Source organism: Staurois parvus, unplaced genomic scaffold (assembly GCF_062004578.1).
Source record: "Staurois parvus isolate SC_StPar_1 unplaced genomic scaffold, SC_StPar_1.0 ptg000198l, whole genome shotgun sequence".
NCBI classification, from domain to species: Eukaryota; Metazoa; Chordata; class Amphibia; order Anura; family Ranidae; genus Staurois; species Staurois parvus.
In genome coordinates, this window is record NW_028317994.1 from 13,530,602 (window position 1) to 13,550,172 (window position 19,571).

Consider the following 19,571-nt stretch of genomic DNA (forward strand, 5'->3'; position numbering starts at 1 on the left):
ACAAGTACTTCTACCTCTACAACCATAGCTTACTAAATTCATTGCTCTTGTTTAGTACACTGCAGTTTTCATGTGCTTTATCGGACCAGTTGTGATGATTGTCCTTGTGCTGAATGGCAGATTGTGGTATCCCATAGCAACATGGATAGAATTGATGGGCATGTGTTCCATAGAATCCTTGCGAGTGATTGACTATTTTTTTCATCTCCAAGGTGTTACATTTAATGCACTAGGGATGCTTCTGATGTCTTTTGTTTCTGCACAGTTACTGTATTTTCCTATCTGACATTGGTGCTGCCACAGTGGGGTATTGAGCTTGCCAGGTAAGCCCATGATCTGCCTTACTGTTCATCTGTTCATCCATTTCTGTTGATAGTGGATATAAGGAATATACCTCAAAGGGTGGATGTGCAGAAGGACAATATCTTAACTTTGTATGTAATATTCCTGTTTGCTTGATTGGTTTTAGCTGCTAAAAGATATTTCACGGAGGCGAAGAAGTATTCGTTTCAAGAGAGAAGCTGAATCAAAACCCTACATTGCAGCTCACTTCGATGTTCTTCCAACGGAATTTACCCTGGGTGATCAGAAACACTATGGCGGCTTTGAGAATAAGCCACTGCAAAATGGACAAGAATATGTGTTCTTTGTGCTAGCCATCATAGAAAACACTGAAATGGTGAGTAGTATTACATTCATACTTGTTTTGGTAAAACAGAATTTAGATCCCTTAAGAATATACTGTATATGGGGTTATTTGGTAAAGGTTCACTGAGTTCAAGATAGGATTCATTTTTTCTTTTCTTTGAAACAAATGCATTGTCGATGGGCTAGTGATTCTTCAGTAAATTATCCTTAAATAGCAAACATGATGAAAAGATTTTATTAGGCAATTTTTTTAAATACTGGTCCAGACAAAACTGAGTCAGTCAAGCAGATATTAGGGAGATGTCCAAGCCTGCATATGATGGATGGTTTTGATACCACCAGCCTGTTTGTACAATCTACTTCTGATGTTAAGACTGCTTCTAAAAAATTGGCTTTTGCTGTTCCTAGCTCACAGGAGGAGTGCACATTGATAGTTCCTTCAAATGAGCAGGGATGGCTCTGTTAACCCACATCATAGTTTGAAATGGCAATTGCTGCGGCAAACTGAGCCGCAAGTGGGAGTGGGTACTTGTCACATCCAGGTACCCGTCCCACCTTCCCCCAAAAAAGTGCCAAATGTGGCAGTGGAAGGGAGGAGGAGGCAGACAAGTGGAACTTCCACTTTTAGGTGGTGCTCCACTTTAAGTTGCAATTTAATTACATGATAGCAGTAAACTGTTAAAATAATAAAAGCAGTACAGTTGTAGGTAGTCTTTATAGTGCATATTCTTTGAAAGTTGATTGGCTAAATATTTGTGATGTATTCATTTTGTGGGACATTTTTATGCAGTCCTCTTTGAAATGGATCATATATTAGCTAACAATGGCACTTGAAGTGTGCCTATATCATCAACATATGCAAAACCGATTAATCAGAGGTGGTGAGACTTTACAAAGGATCTCACAATATAAAACTGGTCTTGCACATTTTAAAAAATGTAATTTGTATAACAAAGAAATGTACTTTTTCCTCATGCTTGTATTTCATCAAAGCAATTCAATCAAAGTAAGCTCAATTTATTTGTGTGTGTGTTATTATTAATTGTAATGAGTAGACAGCATATGACCTACAGAATATTGCTAGTAGTGGTGGAAATTTATTTTTTTTTATAATTATATCTTGCTAGATGACAGAACTCTGTAAGAAAGTGCACTTTGTGTAATTATATAAAATTATTGTGGTAGCCTTTGTGGATCGATATACATTATTTGTTCATGTGTGTATGTGCACGACAGGGCTTCATGTGACAAAAGGAGTATTATGTTTTTAAGGACTAGAAGATAGGATAATGAAATATGGAAGAAGCAAGTTTCTTGTACAGTGCAGATTGCCGATATTGGTATCTTATTAACCAGGTTTAAGAACACTGTAGTGTGAAAAGCGTTGTTAAAGGGTTTGCATTTTTAAAGGGAAATTCCAGGCTTTCGGCCACTTTAAAAAAAATTTTGGACCAGCGTGGATCAAACAAATGATTTTCATGTGGGAATGGACTGACTGCTACTTAGGGTGTAATATACTGTAGCAGCTTGTGCTACATACTGTGTGTAGTGCTGTGTTCTGATAGTAGTATCAGACTTGCCCTCTACTGCCAGACATGGAGAGCGTTATGGGACTGTAGACAGTATGCTTTATTCTTTAACCAAATAAAATACAACAATTTTTATTCTTTGGTAATAACTTGGCCATGGCCAATTTATTATTGGTATAAATATAAGTATAATTTTTTTATAATAGCTCTTTATTTGTACATATTAAATCAGTATTAATATTTTAAACATTTTCTCTATCAAAAAAATTATCACTACACAACCCCAGCTTAGTCACTAGGACTCAAGCTGTACATATTAAAAACAACAACTTATTAACCATACCTATCTATTGATCCAATCTCACTTCAATTTAATATACCAACTTACTCGTCCTCCTTTGAATAAAGGTGGTCTCACCAATAATAATTGGCCGCGACAACAAAAAGGTCGGGTGGGAGGGGAGCACCACAGAGATGCCTCCCAGGTGTCTTCCCCCCTCTGATTGGAACCCCACCATTTTATAGCCCTCTTATCTCTCCTAGTCCTCTTTTCATTGGCCAATTTGCCTTCCACGTGTGCCCCAAGTGCAGTGGGGGGCTTAAAACTCCCATTTTCTAGAAACTTCTCCATTATATTAATAGCTATCAGGGGGCTTGAAACTTTTAACGATTTCTCTTCAACCTCATACCAAAAGGGGGGGTGGTCAAAAACCTGCTGACCTTCTGAAAGTTTCTCCACTGTATATATACAGTGGGGAGACTTAAAACTTTTCCCCTGCCACAGCCCCAAAAGAAAAGGGCGGCCCTATATTAAATCCCCCTTTTCTTTTCCTAATTGTGCCACATCACCACCATTTAGGAAAAGCCTTTTTTTTCAGTGAATGCAAGGCTTCCTCTGATTGGCTGAGGGAGAAAGGTGGTCAGAAGACATCACAATCTCCCCCTAGGCTGATTGGGAGCTAGTGGCAGGCTAGTTAAAATATCCCAATAGTCATGATTTTTGTATGGCATGCATTTTTAATGGACTGCTTGGTTTGCTGGTGGTGGTGGTGAATATGGTAACAAAAACTGTTTCATTTAAATATGGGCACTGTGGATCAAATTGGGCTGAAGAGAGGGTAAGGGCAAAGCACAAAGACTGTTAGGGGGAAACTGGCTTAACTCTTGCACTGTTACTTGTGGAACAATTTCTGCATCCATAAGTAAAAAAAATCAAAGTGTTTATAAAGCCAAATGTTTTTTCTTTAGTTTGGATAGTGGGGAGAGGTTAGCAACCATGTCAGCTCTTTATCTTTGTAGTGAAAACAAAAAGAATGCAAGCACTGCACTCAGGAAGGGCAGTGATTGTTTCCAACAGAATGTAATATACCATGGCATTCTTTATATAGTTGAAAAGGTCCCAGGCAAGCCAATACATGAAAGATTCATGTCATCAGGGCTAATAATAAACACATTTGATATTAATTATTAGAGTGTAGACATATATTTCTGTAAAAAATACAGTTGTGACCAAAATTATTCAACCCCCACTGAAATTGAGTGTTTTGGCCAGTTTGACATTGCTTTTGATCATTCAGTCATCTTGCTTACATTTACATTAAAGAGGCACTTGTAGGTCAGACAAATATAACATAACAGTTATAATGAAATAACCACAAATGTCTTTTCTGTGCTCACAGCATTATCAGTTTTATTCAACCCCCAAGTGACATTCAATCTTAGTACTTAGTACAGCATCCTTTTACAGTTATAACAGCTTTTAAACGTGAAGCATAGCTTGACACAAGTGTCTTGCAGCGATCTACGGGTATCTTCGCCCATTCTTCATGGGCAAAGGCCTCCAGTTCAGTCACATTCTTAGGCTTGCGCACTGCAACTGCTTTCTTTAAGTCCCACCAGAGGTTCTCAATCGGATTTAAGTCTGGTGACTGCGATGGCCACTCCAAAATGTTCCAGCCTTTCCTCTGCAACCATGCTCTAGTGGACTTGGAGGTATGCTTGGGATCATTGTCCTGTTGAAAGGTCCAACGTCTCCCAAGCCTCAGGTGTGTGACGGACTGCATCACGTTTCCATCCAATATCTCCTGGTACTGAAGAGAATTCATGGTACCTTGCACACGCTGAAGCTTCCCTGTACCTGCAGAAGCAAAACAGCCCCAAAGCATGATTGACCCTCCACCATGCTTCACAGTAGGCAAGGTGTTCTTTTCATCATAGGCCTTGTTCTTCCTCCTCCAAACATAGCGTTGATCCATGGGCCCAAACAGTTCTAATTTTGTTTCATCAGTCCACAGAACACTATCCCACAACTTTTGTGGTTTGTCCACATGGCTTTTGGCATACTGCAGTCGACTCTTCTTATTCTTTGGAGACAGCAAGGGGGTACGCCTGGGAGTTCTGGCACGGAGGCCTTCATTACGCAGTGTGCGTCTTATTGTCTGGGCTGAAACTTCTGTACCCACATCTGACAAATCTTTTCTCAGTTCCTCAGCAGTCACACGGGGACTTCTCTCCACTCTACGCTTCAGGTAGCGCACAGCAGTCGAAGTCAGCATCTTCTTTCTGCCACGACCAGGTAGCGTTTCAACAGTGCCCTTTGCCTTGAATTTGCGAATGATGCTTCCTAAGGTGTCTCTTGGTATGTTTAACATCTTTGCAATCTTCTTATAGCCATTGCCCTTCCTGTGAAGAGAAATCACCTCTTCTCTTGTCTTCCTGGACCATTCTCTTGCCTTCACCATGTTTGTAACCACACCAGTAAATGTCTAGAAGGAGCTGAGTATCACAGTCATTTTAAAGCTGCCTAATTGGTGCTTATTATGCTTGATTGCTGCTCGGTGACATCCACAGGTGTTTTCAATACCTGATGGAAAGCACCTGTATGAACCTCTGTTCTTCAGAGTGGTAGTCTTTAAGGGGTTGAATAATTGTGGCAATGAAGAAACCACATAAGAACCATTTACTACTGTATTACATAAACAATTGATGTCATTTTAGTTGCATTTGGGTAGTTACAACGTCCTTGTAGGATTTGATTCTGAATACAATTCCAAATGTACACTATAGTCCCTAAACCCCTTTACAGCATTGGGGGTTGAATAATTTTGGTCACAACTGTATATACATTTGTAAATTGTATAGCCAAAAATATAGTGCTAAAAATATGTAAACACCAACATATATGCTGTAAATATAGAGTATATATGAAGAGTGCTCACCTTCCTTTTTGTATTCATCACATGTACTGTATATGTACATGATATCTATCCTCTGTCGATTGAGAAAATTTTTCTTGATAATGACTATAGCCAGCACTCTTGAGGAGTAACTATGGGCAAAATAAAAAAAAAAGAAATATATGATACAGTCTGTCAACAGCATTAACACATCATTTTGTTTTTGAGTCCCCCCTGGAAAGATCAGCAGACATATTACCTGTTGAGCTTTTCAGTAAGTCTATTATTCTTCTACTTCCTCAAACAGACCAATTTGTCCAGCAAAATGGAAGTTAAAAAGTTGAGAAAATCATTTAGCACTGACACGGATGTTTACAATGGTTGACTTTTATTAATGGCTTGCCCTCCAGAAGATTTACCCCCCTTCCTGACCAGGTCATTTTTTGCATTACGGCACTGCATTACTTTGACTGACAATTGCATGGTCATGCAACGCTGCACCCAAATAAAATTTACGTTCTTTTTTTACCATGAATAGAGCTTTCTTTTGGTGGTATTTGATCACCTGCGGTAAAAAAAAAAATACACCGACAATTTTGAGAAAAAAACTATGTTTTTAACTTTTTGCTATTAAACATGTCCAGTAAAAAAAATGTTAAAAATCTAATTTCATCATAAATTTATACCAAAATGTATTCTGCTACATGTCTCTGCTACAAAAAAATCCCAATATGTGCATATTAATTGGTTTACGTAAAAATCATAGTGTTTACAAATGGAGGTATATATACTGGAATTTTAAATAATTTTTTATTTTTACAAGTAATGGCGGCGATCAGCGACTTATAGTGGGACTGCGGTGGACATTCTAACACTGGGGGGAACTGACTTGGTGTCACTGGCATCCCCAGTGACACCAATACAGTGATCAGTGCTAAAAAAAAAAGCACTGACACTGTACTACTGGCACTGGGCCGGAAGGGGTTAACATGTGGGGCGATCAAAGGGTTAACTGTGTGCAGGGAGTTTTTTACTAAGGGGCCGTGTCAGTGTGCTTCACTGTAATCACACTGGTGTAGATGGCTGTGCTGTGCACAGCCATCCAGAGCAATGTGCCTGAGCTGACAGGGAGGAGGACTGTTAGTAAACAAAACAGTCCTCCTCCTCATCGGAGATCTTCGGAAATCACCAGGCGCCAGCGAGTAATTACCGCGACCCGGTGATTGACAGCCACGGCCGCGAATGGTGGCGCAGGTAGGGCACACATGCGCCCCCTACCTGGAAATGCAAAATCACATATTTATACGTGATTTCACACACCCGTGCTGCCCTGTAGCAGTATTTCTGCTATAAGGAGGACGGGAAGCAGTTATCATAGTGAAAATTTTATCCCAAAAGGAAAAATAAGCCGTTGTTGCAACTGCTTAAGAAGTGATAGTTGGAGTTAGACTTTAATTTGTTATTCACTTTAGTAAGATCCTTCTAAATCCACCAATCCAATTAACCCTAGCTTCTCCATGGTGGAAAATGTTGCTGGGTGGCTTTGTTGCTCCTCAATAGATACAGTTGAAGAGTGAGTGTAGTCACCCTAAGACAGGAAGTATGTCACTGGTAAGATCCCTAGGTGAAAAGGTAAAAAAACTAACAAAAGAAAACTAATGCAGCCACCTCATCTAAGGACTGGTAGAATGCAATATATAATTTTTTGCATTTTAGATATTCTGCAAGTACCTCATTTCTCCCAGGTTTTATTGGTAGCTGTATCACCATAGGGGAAATTCTAAACGTTAGGGTGTCACTGAAACAGAAATAGAGGGGTAATATTTTAGTATTTGAGGACACTTGTAGTAACAGTTTTTTTAAGAGAGGAGAACCCTCACTTTGCTGAGATTTCCTCTCACTTCCTGTTGTGTATCTATTGGGATGTAAAATAAAGTGCCTCAATAATGGGAGACAGATGGCAAAAAAAGAAAAAAACAGAGTTTGTAAACCTTCCATTCTCTATCCCAAAAATGGCTTTACACGTAGACGTTAAACGTAATTAGCACATAATTAACCTTGCTTTATCTTCAAATTTGTGTTGTAATTGATTGATCTTGGCAAGCAAACTGAGCAGGCAAAGTCCAGACTTTACCAGGAACTAAGCCTAATTAGTCTGGAAGAGTCTAGGACTTTACCAGACCAAGTAGGACATGTAATCTTACAAGCATGTTCTGAGTCTGCTCAAGGCTTTCCAACCAGATGTAACAGCTTAAAATAGCGCCACTGAGTATAATTCATGTATCTTCCCTGACTGGTGATGTGTATGTTAAAGGTGGTATGCAAAATGTTTCATTAATCCACTAGCTTTATGGATTAAAACCTGCCTCATGTTATTTCTAATTACCTTAGATATGACTTGCATTAACCTTCCATTTTTCCACTTGTAATACCTAAGAATGTAATTACAGTTGTGACCAAAATTATTCAACCCCCAATGCTGTAAAGGGGTTTAGGGACTATAGTGTACATTTGGAATTGTATTCAGAATCAAATCCTACAAGGACGTTGTAACTACCCAAATGCAACTAAAATGACATCAATTGTTTATGTAATACAGTAGTAAATGGTTCTTATGTGGTTTCTTCATTGCCACAATTATTCAACCCCTTAAAGACTACCACTCTGAAGAACAGAGGTTCATACAGGTGCTTTCCATCAGGTATTGAAAACACCTGTGGATGTCACCGAGCAGCAATCAAGCATAATAAGCACCAATTAGGCAGCTTTAAAATGACTGTGATACTCAGCTCCTTCTAGACATTTACTGGTGTGGTTACAAACATGGTGAAGGCAAGAGAATGGTCCAGGAAGACAAGAGAAGAGGTGATTTCTCTTCACAGGAAGGGCAATGGCTATAAGAAGATTGCAAAGATGTTAAACATACCAAGAGACACCTTAGGAAGCATCATTCGCAAATTCAAGGCAAAGGGCACTGTTGAAACGCTACCTGGTCGTGGCAGAAAGAAGATGCTGACTTCGACTGCTGTGCGCTACCTGAAGCGTAGAGTGGAGAGAAGTCCCCGTGTGACTGCTGAGGAACTGAGAAAAGATTTGTCAGATGTGGGTACAGACGTTTCAGCCCAGACAATAAGACGCACACTGCGTAATGAAGGCCTCCGTGCCAGAACTCCCAGGCGTACCCCCTTGCTGTCTCCAAAGAATAAGAAGAGTCGACTGCAGTATGCCAAAAGCCATGTGGACAAACCACAAAAGTTGTGGGATAGTGTTCTGTGGACTGATGAAACAAAATTAGAACTGTTTGGGCCCATGGATCAACGCTATGTTTGGAGGAGGAAGAACAAGGCCTATGATGAAAAGAACACCTTGCCTACTGTGAAGCATGGTGGAGGGTCAATCATGCTTTGGGGCTGTTTTGCTTCTGCAGGTACAGGGAAGCTTCAGCGTGTGCAAGGTACCATGAATTCTCTTCAGTACCAGGAGATATTGGATGGAAACGTGATGCAGTCCGTCACACACCTGAGGCTTGGGAGACGTTGGACCTTTCAACAGGACAATGATCCCAAGCATACCTCCAAGTCCACTAGAGCATGGTTGCAGAGGAAAGGCTGGAACATTTTGGAGTGGCCATCGCAGTCACCAGACTTAAATCCGATTGAGAACCTCTGGTGGGACTTAAAGAAAGCAGTTGCAGTGCGCAAGCCTAAGAATGTGACTGAACTGGAGGCCTTTGCCCATGAAGAATGGGCGAAGATACCCGTAGATCGCTGCAAGACACTTGTGTCAAGCTATGCTTCACGTTTAAAAGCTGTTATAACTGTAAAAGGATGCTGTACTAAGTACTAAGATTGAATGTCACTTGGGGGTTGAATAAAACTGATAATGCTGTGAGCACAGAAAAGACATTTGTGGTTATTTCATTATAACTGTTATGTTATATTTGTCTGACCTACAAGTGCCTCTTTAATGTAAATGTAAGCAAGATGACTGAATGATCAAAAGCAATGTCAAACTGGCCAAAACACTCAATTTCAGTGGGGGTTGAATAATTTTGGTCACAACTGTAGCAGTGTATTGAATAATATCTGAATGGTGTGTGACTCTTGCAAATGTGAAGAGTGGTACCAATTTCCTCATTTCCTGTTCAGAGATGCTCTGCAATTGATAGACCTTCCTCTCGGAGATTATTACAGAAAGTACTGAGGCATGAACTTTCCAGCAGTTATATATTTTAAAATGTCTGTGGAAAATGAAAGGTTCCTGCTTTGTCTGGGGATTGCATGAATAAATAGCTTTTACGGGCGAACATCATTCCAGCCACATGATAACAGACATGAACGGAAAGTTATATTCTGCCAATTTATAGCTAATATGTAAGCAAATTACAGCTTTCTGGGAAAAGATTCCGCATAGATTGCACTCTAATTTGTTTGAGCACAACATAGATTTTTGAAAATGTATTTTTTTTTAATAACATGGGAATAAAACTGCATTTTACATACATACCAAGCACTTCAGCACTACAAAATAATGATTGTGCCTATATGGATTTGCACATATATTGGCTAGAGATCATGAATTGAATCATGCAGGTGTAATAACATAATGAACAATGCTGGTAAATTTATCTAGGATAATTTGTTCCTCGTTATTATTGTTAAGCCAGTTCACGGATTTGTGGATCGAAAGACATATGCTGCTAACCGAATATTCTGTTTACTGTCTATTATAGTACCAGGAGCTTCAATGCACTGAGTAGGGGTCATTGCCGATCTTGTAGGTGGTCATATCTTGAAGAGTCTATTGTATAGTGATTTCAAAGGCTAAAACTACACAGTTAATTAAATGTATTTGCTGCTGAAAGATTTAACCACTTGTTGCAGTGTTGTAAATCAATTGATTCCAACAAGCTGAAAAGCCTTTCAGTAGCAAAAATATTTCATTATCCTTGTAGCCCAATGGTTAATTTTAACAGTAAAGTATTTAGGATGAACCTGTGTGTTGCATATGCAGGGTAAAGCAACTGATTCACTTTAAAGGTATAGTTAGCCTTTACCAAAAAACTGACAATGCAGGTAAGGGGTGTCTGTAAATAAAAACTTACTGTGCAGCTTTGGCCAAAGTTAAATAGTGCCCTTGCTATAGGTGCAGGCCATTTACGTGAGAACTTTCTGAGTATTATCACTGTATATATTAGCTGATGTAAACAAAACTGCTTATACTGATTCATACCTGAATATTTTCAGACAATGTATGCCACAAGCCCCTATTCAGATCCCGTTGTCTCGATGGAACTTGATCCACAGCCAATAACAGATGAAGAAGAGGGATTGATATGGGTAGTGGGACCAGTTCTTGCTGTGGTTTTCATCATCTGTATTGTGATAGCAATTCTACTTTATAAGAGGTAAGTTTTACTGTGCGCAATAAAAGTGACACCTGGAGTTCAGAGATGCAGAAGTGCACGATTATCCTATTGCTATTTGTACAATGATTTACATTATTTTGGGCTGCTAAATCATCTTTATTTTTTTTTTCTAACAGTTCGGAAATAAGAACACAGATAGATAGACTGTGTGTGTATGTGTATATATATACATATATATATATATATATATATATATATATATATATATAAAAACACCTACTTCATTACAAATAAATAATGCATTCACATTTTAGTGTAGCTTAAAGCAGAGTTCGAGATGTTTTGTGTTTACTAAAAGTCAGCAGCTAAAAAAATTCTACTTTTAATAAACACACACTTACCTGTCCCAGAGTCCAGCAATGTTCTCACCCACACTGTCCCTTCTCCCCTTCTCTTCTCCACGGTGCTGGCATGTCAACTGTGGGCACCAGGCTGTGACAGCTTGTGGCTTCACACCTGGGTGCCCACTGCGCATGCGCGAGTCGCACTGTGCCTCCTAATTGGTCCAGCAGTCTTCTGGGACCTGTGAAACAGGAGGGGGCCGAACTTCCAGCACACTTCGCCAAGGCGAACTGTGCCAGAAGTGGCAGTTGGTACCTGTCAAAAACAGGTATCCGCTCCCCCTTCCCCCCCAAAAGGTGCCAAATATGGCAGTGGAGGGGAGGAGGAGGCAAATAAGCGGAGCTTCCACTTTTGAGTGGAACTCCGCTTTAAGATACATATAATATACAAACTCATACTATAAATCAAGACTATCTATGTTAGTTTCCACAAATTCACAGTTCATTATATTTGTAGTGGAAAAGTTGTTAAACCAACTGCCCATGGACAAATGCAGTTCAGCCTTTGCACATTGGCATTTAAATTTTTTTTTATGCTAACTCTTCAAGTTCAAATGAAGTGAAAAATGTACTTTAGTTACACTGCTACTGCTATGAATATTGCCATTTGCAATAAAAGAAAAAAACTTACCCAGGCTCTGCTACAGTTCAAGCAGCTCTGGTACTTCTATAACTTCACTGCATCTGTGGATAGGTTCTCTGTGAGGCCAGGCTGCTTTGCTGCCACTTTCTAAGGTAGCGTATGGCAATTAATGGGTTAGAACTTCAAGTTCATAGATACGTTCCCTAGCAACAAATTGTAGTGGTGTACATAAAGTTAAATTATGGTCAGCATTAAGTGAAAATGCAGTTTTATTATGATTTGATTTTTGCTTGATTGCTTGCATATACTATAAAAGGTTGTAGCGGTCTCAGTGTGTTAGTTAACTAGCTTGTAATACATATCATAAATTTGGATCTTTACTTGTCGTCTAACATTTAACCTTTTTCTTTTGTGCTTCTTTAAAATGGAGCAGTAAACCAGACAGGTGAGAAATGTTTCACAGTGGTATAATAACTGTCGACTCTGTGGGGTAGATTTACTAAAAGTGGTGCACTCAGAATCTGGTGCAGCTGTGCATGGTAGCTAATCAGCTTCTAACATCAGCTTGTTCAATTAAGGTTTGGCAAAAAAAAACCTTGAAGCTGATTGATTTTATGCAGAGCTGCACCAGATTTTGCATTATCCAGTATTACCACATAAACCCCTGTATGTGTGTGTGTATATATATATATATATATATATATATATATATATATATATATAGTCATCAATTAGGTTTACCTATAGAGCCTTATGAAGCACAAAGGTGAAATGATTGATTGTTCTGTATCACTATAGTTCTATGCATGTACTATAAGTGTTTACCAGATGTTTCTGGGCCTATACTCTAAGGAGATGAGGAGTACCATAACTGGCCCACTGCACAAAAATCTACTGCCAGATTTGTATAACCAATGATAAATCTTTGTACATGCTTCTCTATTTTGCCTGTGTGTGAAAGGGCTGAGACCCAGGCATTGTACAGAGAAACACTCGAAATCTACAACATAACATATGCAGTATGACATCATGTAGTGCATTTATATGTTTTTTACTTTATCACACGCTCATGATACTGTAACCCATATACAAAAAAATGTTGAGTGCTGCTCATGATACTATTTAAGACTCCTGGCTCAGAGACTGTATTAAAAATCAAGATAATTTAGCTGCTCCTCAGCAACAATGAATAAAAACTATAAGAAGGTTCTTCAGAACTGTGAACTATTTAGTGTATCCCAATGAGTGCCATACTCTTCTAGCTGTAAAAAATGAGAGGTTTTAAAATATCTGCATAATATATGCCTAAGACTACAAGCGAAAACGGTTTACTATTTGAAATGTAAAAACATGTTAGAGAGGAACTGAGACTAGTATAAAATTGAACTATATTTTCTGTGGGTGAAAAATAAACAAGAAGAAACCTTTGTAATGCTAACAAATACACTATAGCTGACTTACCAGACCATTATTCAGTATTCCTATTCTAATTTAGCTTTGTTATTCGAAGTGAAGACCTTGCTGGCAAGTCACAGAATTTATTAATTTTCTCTTCTTGAGCTCACTTGCAAGCCTTGTCTTGCCGGGGCTTACTTTCTGTAATTAGTATTCAGTTTGCTGATATCGTCACCTACAAATAATTAAATGTTTCCAATACTTCTGTATAGGTAATAAACTCCTCGTCTTTGTTATGCTAAAAGTGTGCAGAAAATGCTTGCCGAAAATGGCACTGGCATGAGATTTTATTAAGATAGGAAACTGATGAGTTCTTTTGTCACACATTAAACAACTCAGCCATGGCTTTAGCTCATTGTAGCTCGCTTCATCCAAAAGGTGGTAGATGATTTCAAGCATGCAAAGCCAGAGAAGCATTTGCAGGGGAATCAGTCAGTGTTGTCCAGAAAACAATTAGCCATATGTTTACAAAAAGCAATGGTCTTGGCTCCTTAACACAATTTAGAAACCCCCGTAAACTGACAACATATAAATGAGCTAATATGCTCTTGTAGGCCTCCATCTGTCTTTGTGTCAATGGTCTGTTAACAAAAATTAACACTTTTCCCACAGACAACTACTATACATTTAAGAAAACCAATACAGCGTTCCAATGAAATTCTTGATAAATGTCTATAAAAATAGTATTTGGAAGAAAGTGAGCTGAGCATGCAGTATATGTTTAAAATAACAGTTTCAAACTGTTGTTTTTTGAGTACATGCAAGGGAATTATATATTAGCAACTCATTGAAACAAATGGATTTAAATTAAAACAATTGTTCTGGAGAGCTGAGCTAGTTACATGCATTAAGGAAAAAACATTTCACTAGCTATTTGTTCAACCCCCCCCAATATTTACATCAATCCAGCACTGTGCTCATCTACAGTCTGTCTGCCTGCTCTCACAGGACCGATTGATAGCAGAGGGAGCCAATGGTTCAGTCATGGTGTGTGTCTATGGATGCACATAGCCCAGCTTAGGAGTATGTCTGCACTCGTGTCTCCATAGCAAACAACTTGCTATGGGGAAAAACTCAGGAGAGTAGGAGCAGACAGCATAGGTGGGGGACCCCAGGAGAAGTAAAGGGTCACTCTGTGCAATGTCCTAGAGTAGGTAAGTATAGCCCTTTTTTTTCAGTTTACGTAAAAAAGAGAGTCTTTAATACAGCTTTAAAAACATCTTTGAAGGGTTTTCTTCTTTATAGATCATTTTTAAATCAATAGCATTTGGTCTTTCACAAATATATTTTATTAGTTGTAGTAAAAAATAATTGATATATTAACCACTTTACATCCGCTCTTTTTCACTGTGGACACAGCCAGGCTGAGCAACTTAAATGTATGTTACTCAGCACATGCGCGCTAGTGCACCTTTTGGGGCATGCAGCTCATCGTTCCCGCAACCGCTATGTCCACCGGAAACAGTGGATCCCATGATCACAATGTAAACAAATTGTTATGAATGAGTTTTATTCATATCATCTGTGCTTGCTATAGCGTTGCTGTGATTGGCCTACAGCTATAATATGGTATGTGGGCCAATCACAGCACCCTGTACCATGTGATAGATGTGGGCCAATCAGAGTATCACTATATTAAGCACAGCTGTTGTGTATGAAATACATTCATGACTGTTCAAACAGTTGCTATTACATTGTTCATTACTGTAACAGCAATCATAGTGTAAAAAAAAAAATTCTCAACAGTCCCCTAGAGTAGCACAGTGTCACTATGGTGACACTGAACTACTCTGATGAGTGTATGTAACAAAAAACAGTTAAAAAAAGGGAAAAAATTAAATAGAATATTTTTTTTAACATACTGTCACCAGTCAGTATCTCTGATCACCACCAAGCCAATCATATGACGATGCTGTACTGTAATGGTGACAGTATGTAGAAAAAATTGTAGAAAAAAATTATTTAATTTCTCCATTTTACAAAAAAATTGTGACAAAAAAAATGCAACTTGGACTGTCTACTTTCCAGAAAGGGGTCACATCAGGATTGATCAATTTTCAAATATACATACCATAGTTTGTAGACACTAAATCTTTCACAGAAACCAATTAATATTCCCTTATTGGGATTTTTTTTTTTTTTTACCAAAGACGTAGCAAAATATATGAAGAAATGTTATTTTTCTTTATTGGATATGTTTTATAACAGAAAGTTGCTTAAGGTGATTGTAGCTGTATTACTGCACTTGCAACAGAAACAATTGAGTACTGTCCGTGATACTTTTTCATTTGCACTAACATACAATTTTCAGGAGAAGCTTTCAGGGTTTGTCCCCTTCTTCAAAGTCCAAGCAGTACTGCCCAGACCAAGTAGTTCTTGGACAAAGTAGTACTGCTTGGACCTTGAAAAGGGGACATACTTCGAAAGCTTGTCCTGAAAATTGTATGTTAGTGCAAATAAAAAAGTATCATGGGCAGTACTCAATTGTTTCTATAACAGAAAGTAGAAAATATCTTTTTTTTTCCAAAAGTTTTGTTCTTTTTTTGTTTATATAGCAAAAAAAAACCACCACTGGGTTTTTTTTTTTGCTATATAAACAAAAAAAGAATCAAATACAACCAAAAGTAATCTCTATTTGTGTGGAAAAAGTATATACATTTCATTTGGGTACATTGTTGCATGACCCAGCTATTGTCAGTTAAAGTATCACAGTGCTGAATAACAAAAAATGCTCTGGTCATAAAGGGGGTAAAACCGCCCCGAGTTCAAGTGGTTAACATGTAACTTTGTGTGTGTGTGTAGTTGGTGTTGTATATCTGTGTTGCACTTATTTGACCATGTATCAATACTGTTGTAATGTCTGAAGCTATACTGGCAGATTATCTCTTACTGTAAATTTTCTTACACAGGAAAAGGACGGAGTCAGACTCGAGAAAGAGCAGTTTGCCTAACAATAAGGAGATCCCATCCCATCACCCCACTGATCCTGTTGAACTCAGGCGTCTTAATTTCCAGACACCAGGTGAGTAGTATTGTTCTCTCTTATTACTTTATGCCATAAAAGTATCTCAAGTCATTTTTTTAAATCTCATCATTTTAAGTTTATTTCAAAACTTGTGTATATGTGTCAAATTTAGAGTATTTTTGTCTTTTATGTTTTTAAAAAACACTTATTAAGAGACATACTGGACTATGTTTTATACACATATTTTAAAAATATAAAACTAGCATTAATCTTTAGTTGTAGATAGTGTTTTTGCGGTACGGCAGGAGCACTTTAAAGCTACGTTTATATTTACAGTTATAAGTCAGTAGAAACATGCAATTGAGCTGTGTTTTTATCACCTCTCAAAGGCAGAGGTGGCAGATAGGGGTGCTCACAGCAAAAGGTTTTCCCCCAGTTGCCTATTGCAGTCAGTAATGCTCACCAAACACGACCCATTCAAATTAACAGCTCTGCAGCCATGTGCAATGCACACGATTGTGGTGCAGGTTTTTAGGGGTTAAAACAAGCAGCGATGAAGCCACAAAATACAGATTTTCAGAGGGCTAATGCAATGAGCTTTAAGAGTTTTTTGAGGTACTGTAAGCACCTATTGTTGAAAGAGTTCTAATTTTTTTAGGATTATCTTAATTCTGGAAATAGGTGTCAACACGGTCTGTAATCCATCCAAATAAAATAAATAACTTGGATGGAGTGCAAAAGGAGATGACATGCTTAAACCATTAATATGTAAACATTTTTTCATTTTCATTTGTATTGTTTGTACCGTATTTTTCGCCATATAAGACGCTCCGGAATATAAGACGCACCCAATTTTAAAGGAGGAAAATCTAGAAAAAAAAGATTCTGAACCCAATACATATAGTAATTCATCCCCCATATAGTAATTCATCCCCCATAGTAATTCATCCCCCCTATAGTAATTCATCCCCCATAGTAATTCATCCCCCATATAGTAATTCATCCCCCATATAGTAATTCATCTCCCATATAGTAATTCATCCCCCCTATAGTAATTCATCCCCCATATAGTAATTCATCCCCCATAGTAATTCATCCCCCATAGTAATTCATCCCCCCTATAGTAATTCATCCCCCCTATAGTAATTCATCCCCCATAGTAATTCATCCCCCATATAGTAATTAATCCCCCATATAGTAATTCATCCCCCATAGTAATTCATCCCCCATAGTAATTCATCCCCCATAGTAATTCATCCCCCATATAGTAATTCATCCCCAATATAGTAATTCATCCCCCATAGTAATTAATCCCCCATATAGTAATTCATCCCCCCTATAGTAATTCATCCCCCCTATAGTAATTCATTCCCCATATTGTGTCAATTCACTTACCTTTGCTCCGCGCGTTCCTCTTGCCGTGTTCCTGCGCCGTTCTGGTCTTCAGGGCTGATCCACGAGCAGAGGGGGTGATGACGTCAGCGCGCACCGCCGGGTGTACTAAGATGGCCGACCGCTCCAGAGATAGGCCAAAGCCGCGGCCTTTCCTACGGCCGTGGCCGCGCCTGACGGATTCTCTCTCTATTCGTCGTATAAGACGCACCAACTTTTCCCCCCCCAGTTTTGGGGAAGAAAAAGTGCGTCTTATACGGCGAAAAATACGGTAATTTTTTTTTAGCATCACTTTTTAAAAAGTGCAACATTAAAAAGAAATGCTTTATTTAATTTGTAAATACTTTTGCAGTGCTTTTTACCAGACTCATTTTTTTAGTGTCATTTTAACAGGATAATTTACAGAATAAAATATATACTTTTTAACTATAGTAGCACTTTTTTTTTTTTTTAACTAACGCTTGTTTTGTTTTGTGTTTTTTTTTCCTAAAGATTGCATAAAAAGCATTTTTGCAAGACAATATCAGAAAAAAAGCCTTCTTTGTTCATTAAAACAATGATTCACATGTTAGAGTTGAAGTGGTTAATAGTGTCATATTTCCTGTGTTCTGTTTAACTTACTTTCATTTATTTAGCATACACGATCTGGGAATATTTTTAAAAATTAGTCATAGGTGTCCTTTTATCATGCAGCGGTAAATGACCGCTGCTCAGTTCTATGGCATTCCCCGAGGAGACAGTTCTCCTCTAAATGCCTGTTCATGAAGCGGTGTGGATCACTTCTAATGAGGAGTGAAGTGATCTACAAACGTTTTGAACTCTAGAAAACGGCTGCTGTTACTGTAATCTCACGAGATTACATTAAGAGATCAGTCAAACACACAGTTTACTAAGCAGTGGTAAACTACCGCTGCTTCGTTTGGAGACTGCTCAGTACCACACTGCACACACATACATACACCTACCTTCCACTGTCTTGGGGGCTCTGATTGAGGATGAAGGAAGTCAATAATCTTCCTCCTTCCTCCTCAGTTCTCCTGGGATTCACTCTTCTCTCCCCAATTCTCCACCTCTGGACTGGAGAATCTGGAGGGAGAATTTTCACATAGATCACCAGTGAAGGATTGACATCGCTGCTTCATACACTGGCCATTTCTGTCAGTGACAGATTCTTCGTGTGCAGAGATTATCAGCGGAGAACATGTTCTCCGCTGATAATCTGTTTCCTAAACCACTAATGATCTGAGATCAGTAACAAGCCTTAGGATCACTGCTGATCTCAGTTTCATAAAAAGACACCATAGTAGTAGTAGTACTGTGTTGTTAAAACATTGGCCAGCACTTTACCTTTCCAAGTACTGTTAAATTGTAGTGCATTTAAGTGTTTGCACCGTTATCCCATAACTTCATAAGACTACAGTTATTAGACGTCATAAATCTATGTTAAAGCCCATTTAAAACCACAAAAAGAAAGCTTTTACTTAATCAATGAGACTTCAAGGTGATTGCCTAAACATATTAGTTATCCCCCAGTCATGAAACCATGTATACATTGATATATAAAAATAACAGCTTTCAGTGTTTATTAATTAGGTAAGAATGGCTAATTAGGCTGCATCAATATTTAAATAGATGAGATGGTTTGGCTTTTCATTTAGCAATCTTTACTGACTCAGCAGGTTATTAAACTACATGGAATGACCTGACACAAAGGGCATTATGTCTATTAGCTCTGAAAATATATAAATTAGGAAATAAGGTAAGCCCATTATTCAGTAGTTGCCTGCAAAACTTTGGAATTTCTGCAAAACAATATTTTATGATTACATCAAACTGGTTAGACGTATTGACATGGTTGTTACTGTGTGACTGTCAACCAGTTGTGATAAGAGAATGGGCCTACTAAATAATTCTTTATTTAATACCCACTGTAGTCCCCAGCAGTGTTTAAAAATGTCACAGGGACAATGGCTATATATCCCAGAGCCACTCAGGGCCATTTTAAAATGTCACTTAGCCCCAGTAGTTTCTGCAGCTTCTGGGCTTTCAATCTT

General features: G+C 38.4%; 1 protein-coding gene across 30 annotated transcripts in view; it reads left to right on the plus strand.

The window, feature by feature from the left end:
- Positions 1 to 19,571, plus strand: part of PTPRD (protein tyrosine phosphatase receptor type D) — a 2,222,737-nt gene that overhangs the window by 2,085,052 nt on the left and 118,114 nt on the right. For 20 of the 30 annotated variants that reach the window (XM_089678099.1, XM_089678100.1, XM_089678098.1 and 17 more), the window contains 4 exons: positions 470 to 679; positions 10,600 to 10,760; positions 12,136 to 12,150; positions 16,070 to 16,182. In XM_089678099.1, coding sequence (XP_089534225.1) covers positions 470 to 679; positions 10,600 to 10,760; positions 12,136 to 12,150; positions 16,070 to 16,182 — 499 coding nt within the window. The remainder of the gene's footprint in view (positions 1 to 469; positions 680 to 10,599; positions 10,761 to 12,135; positions 12,151 to 16,069; positions 16,183 to 19,571) is intronic. The other 10 variants (XM_089678103.1, XM_089678104.1, XM_089678126.1 and 7 more) reach the window with 1 other exon arrangement.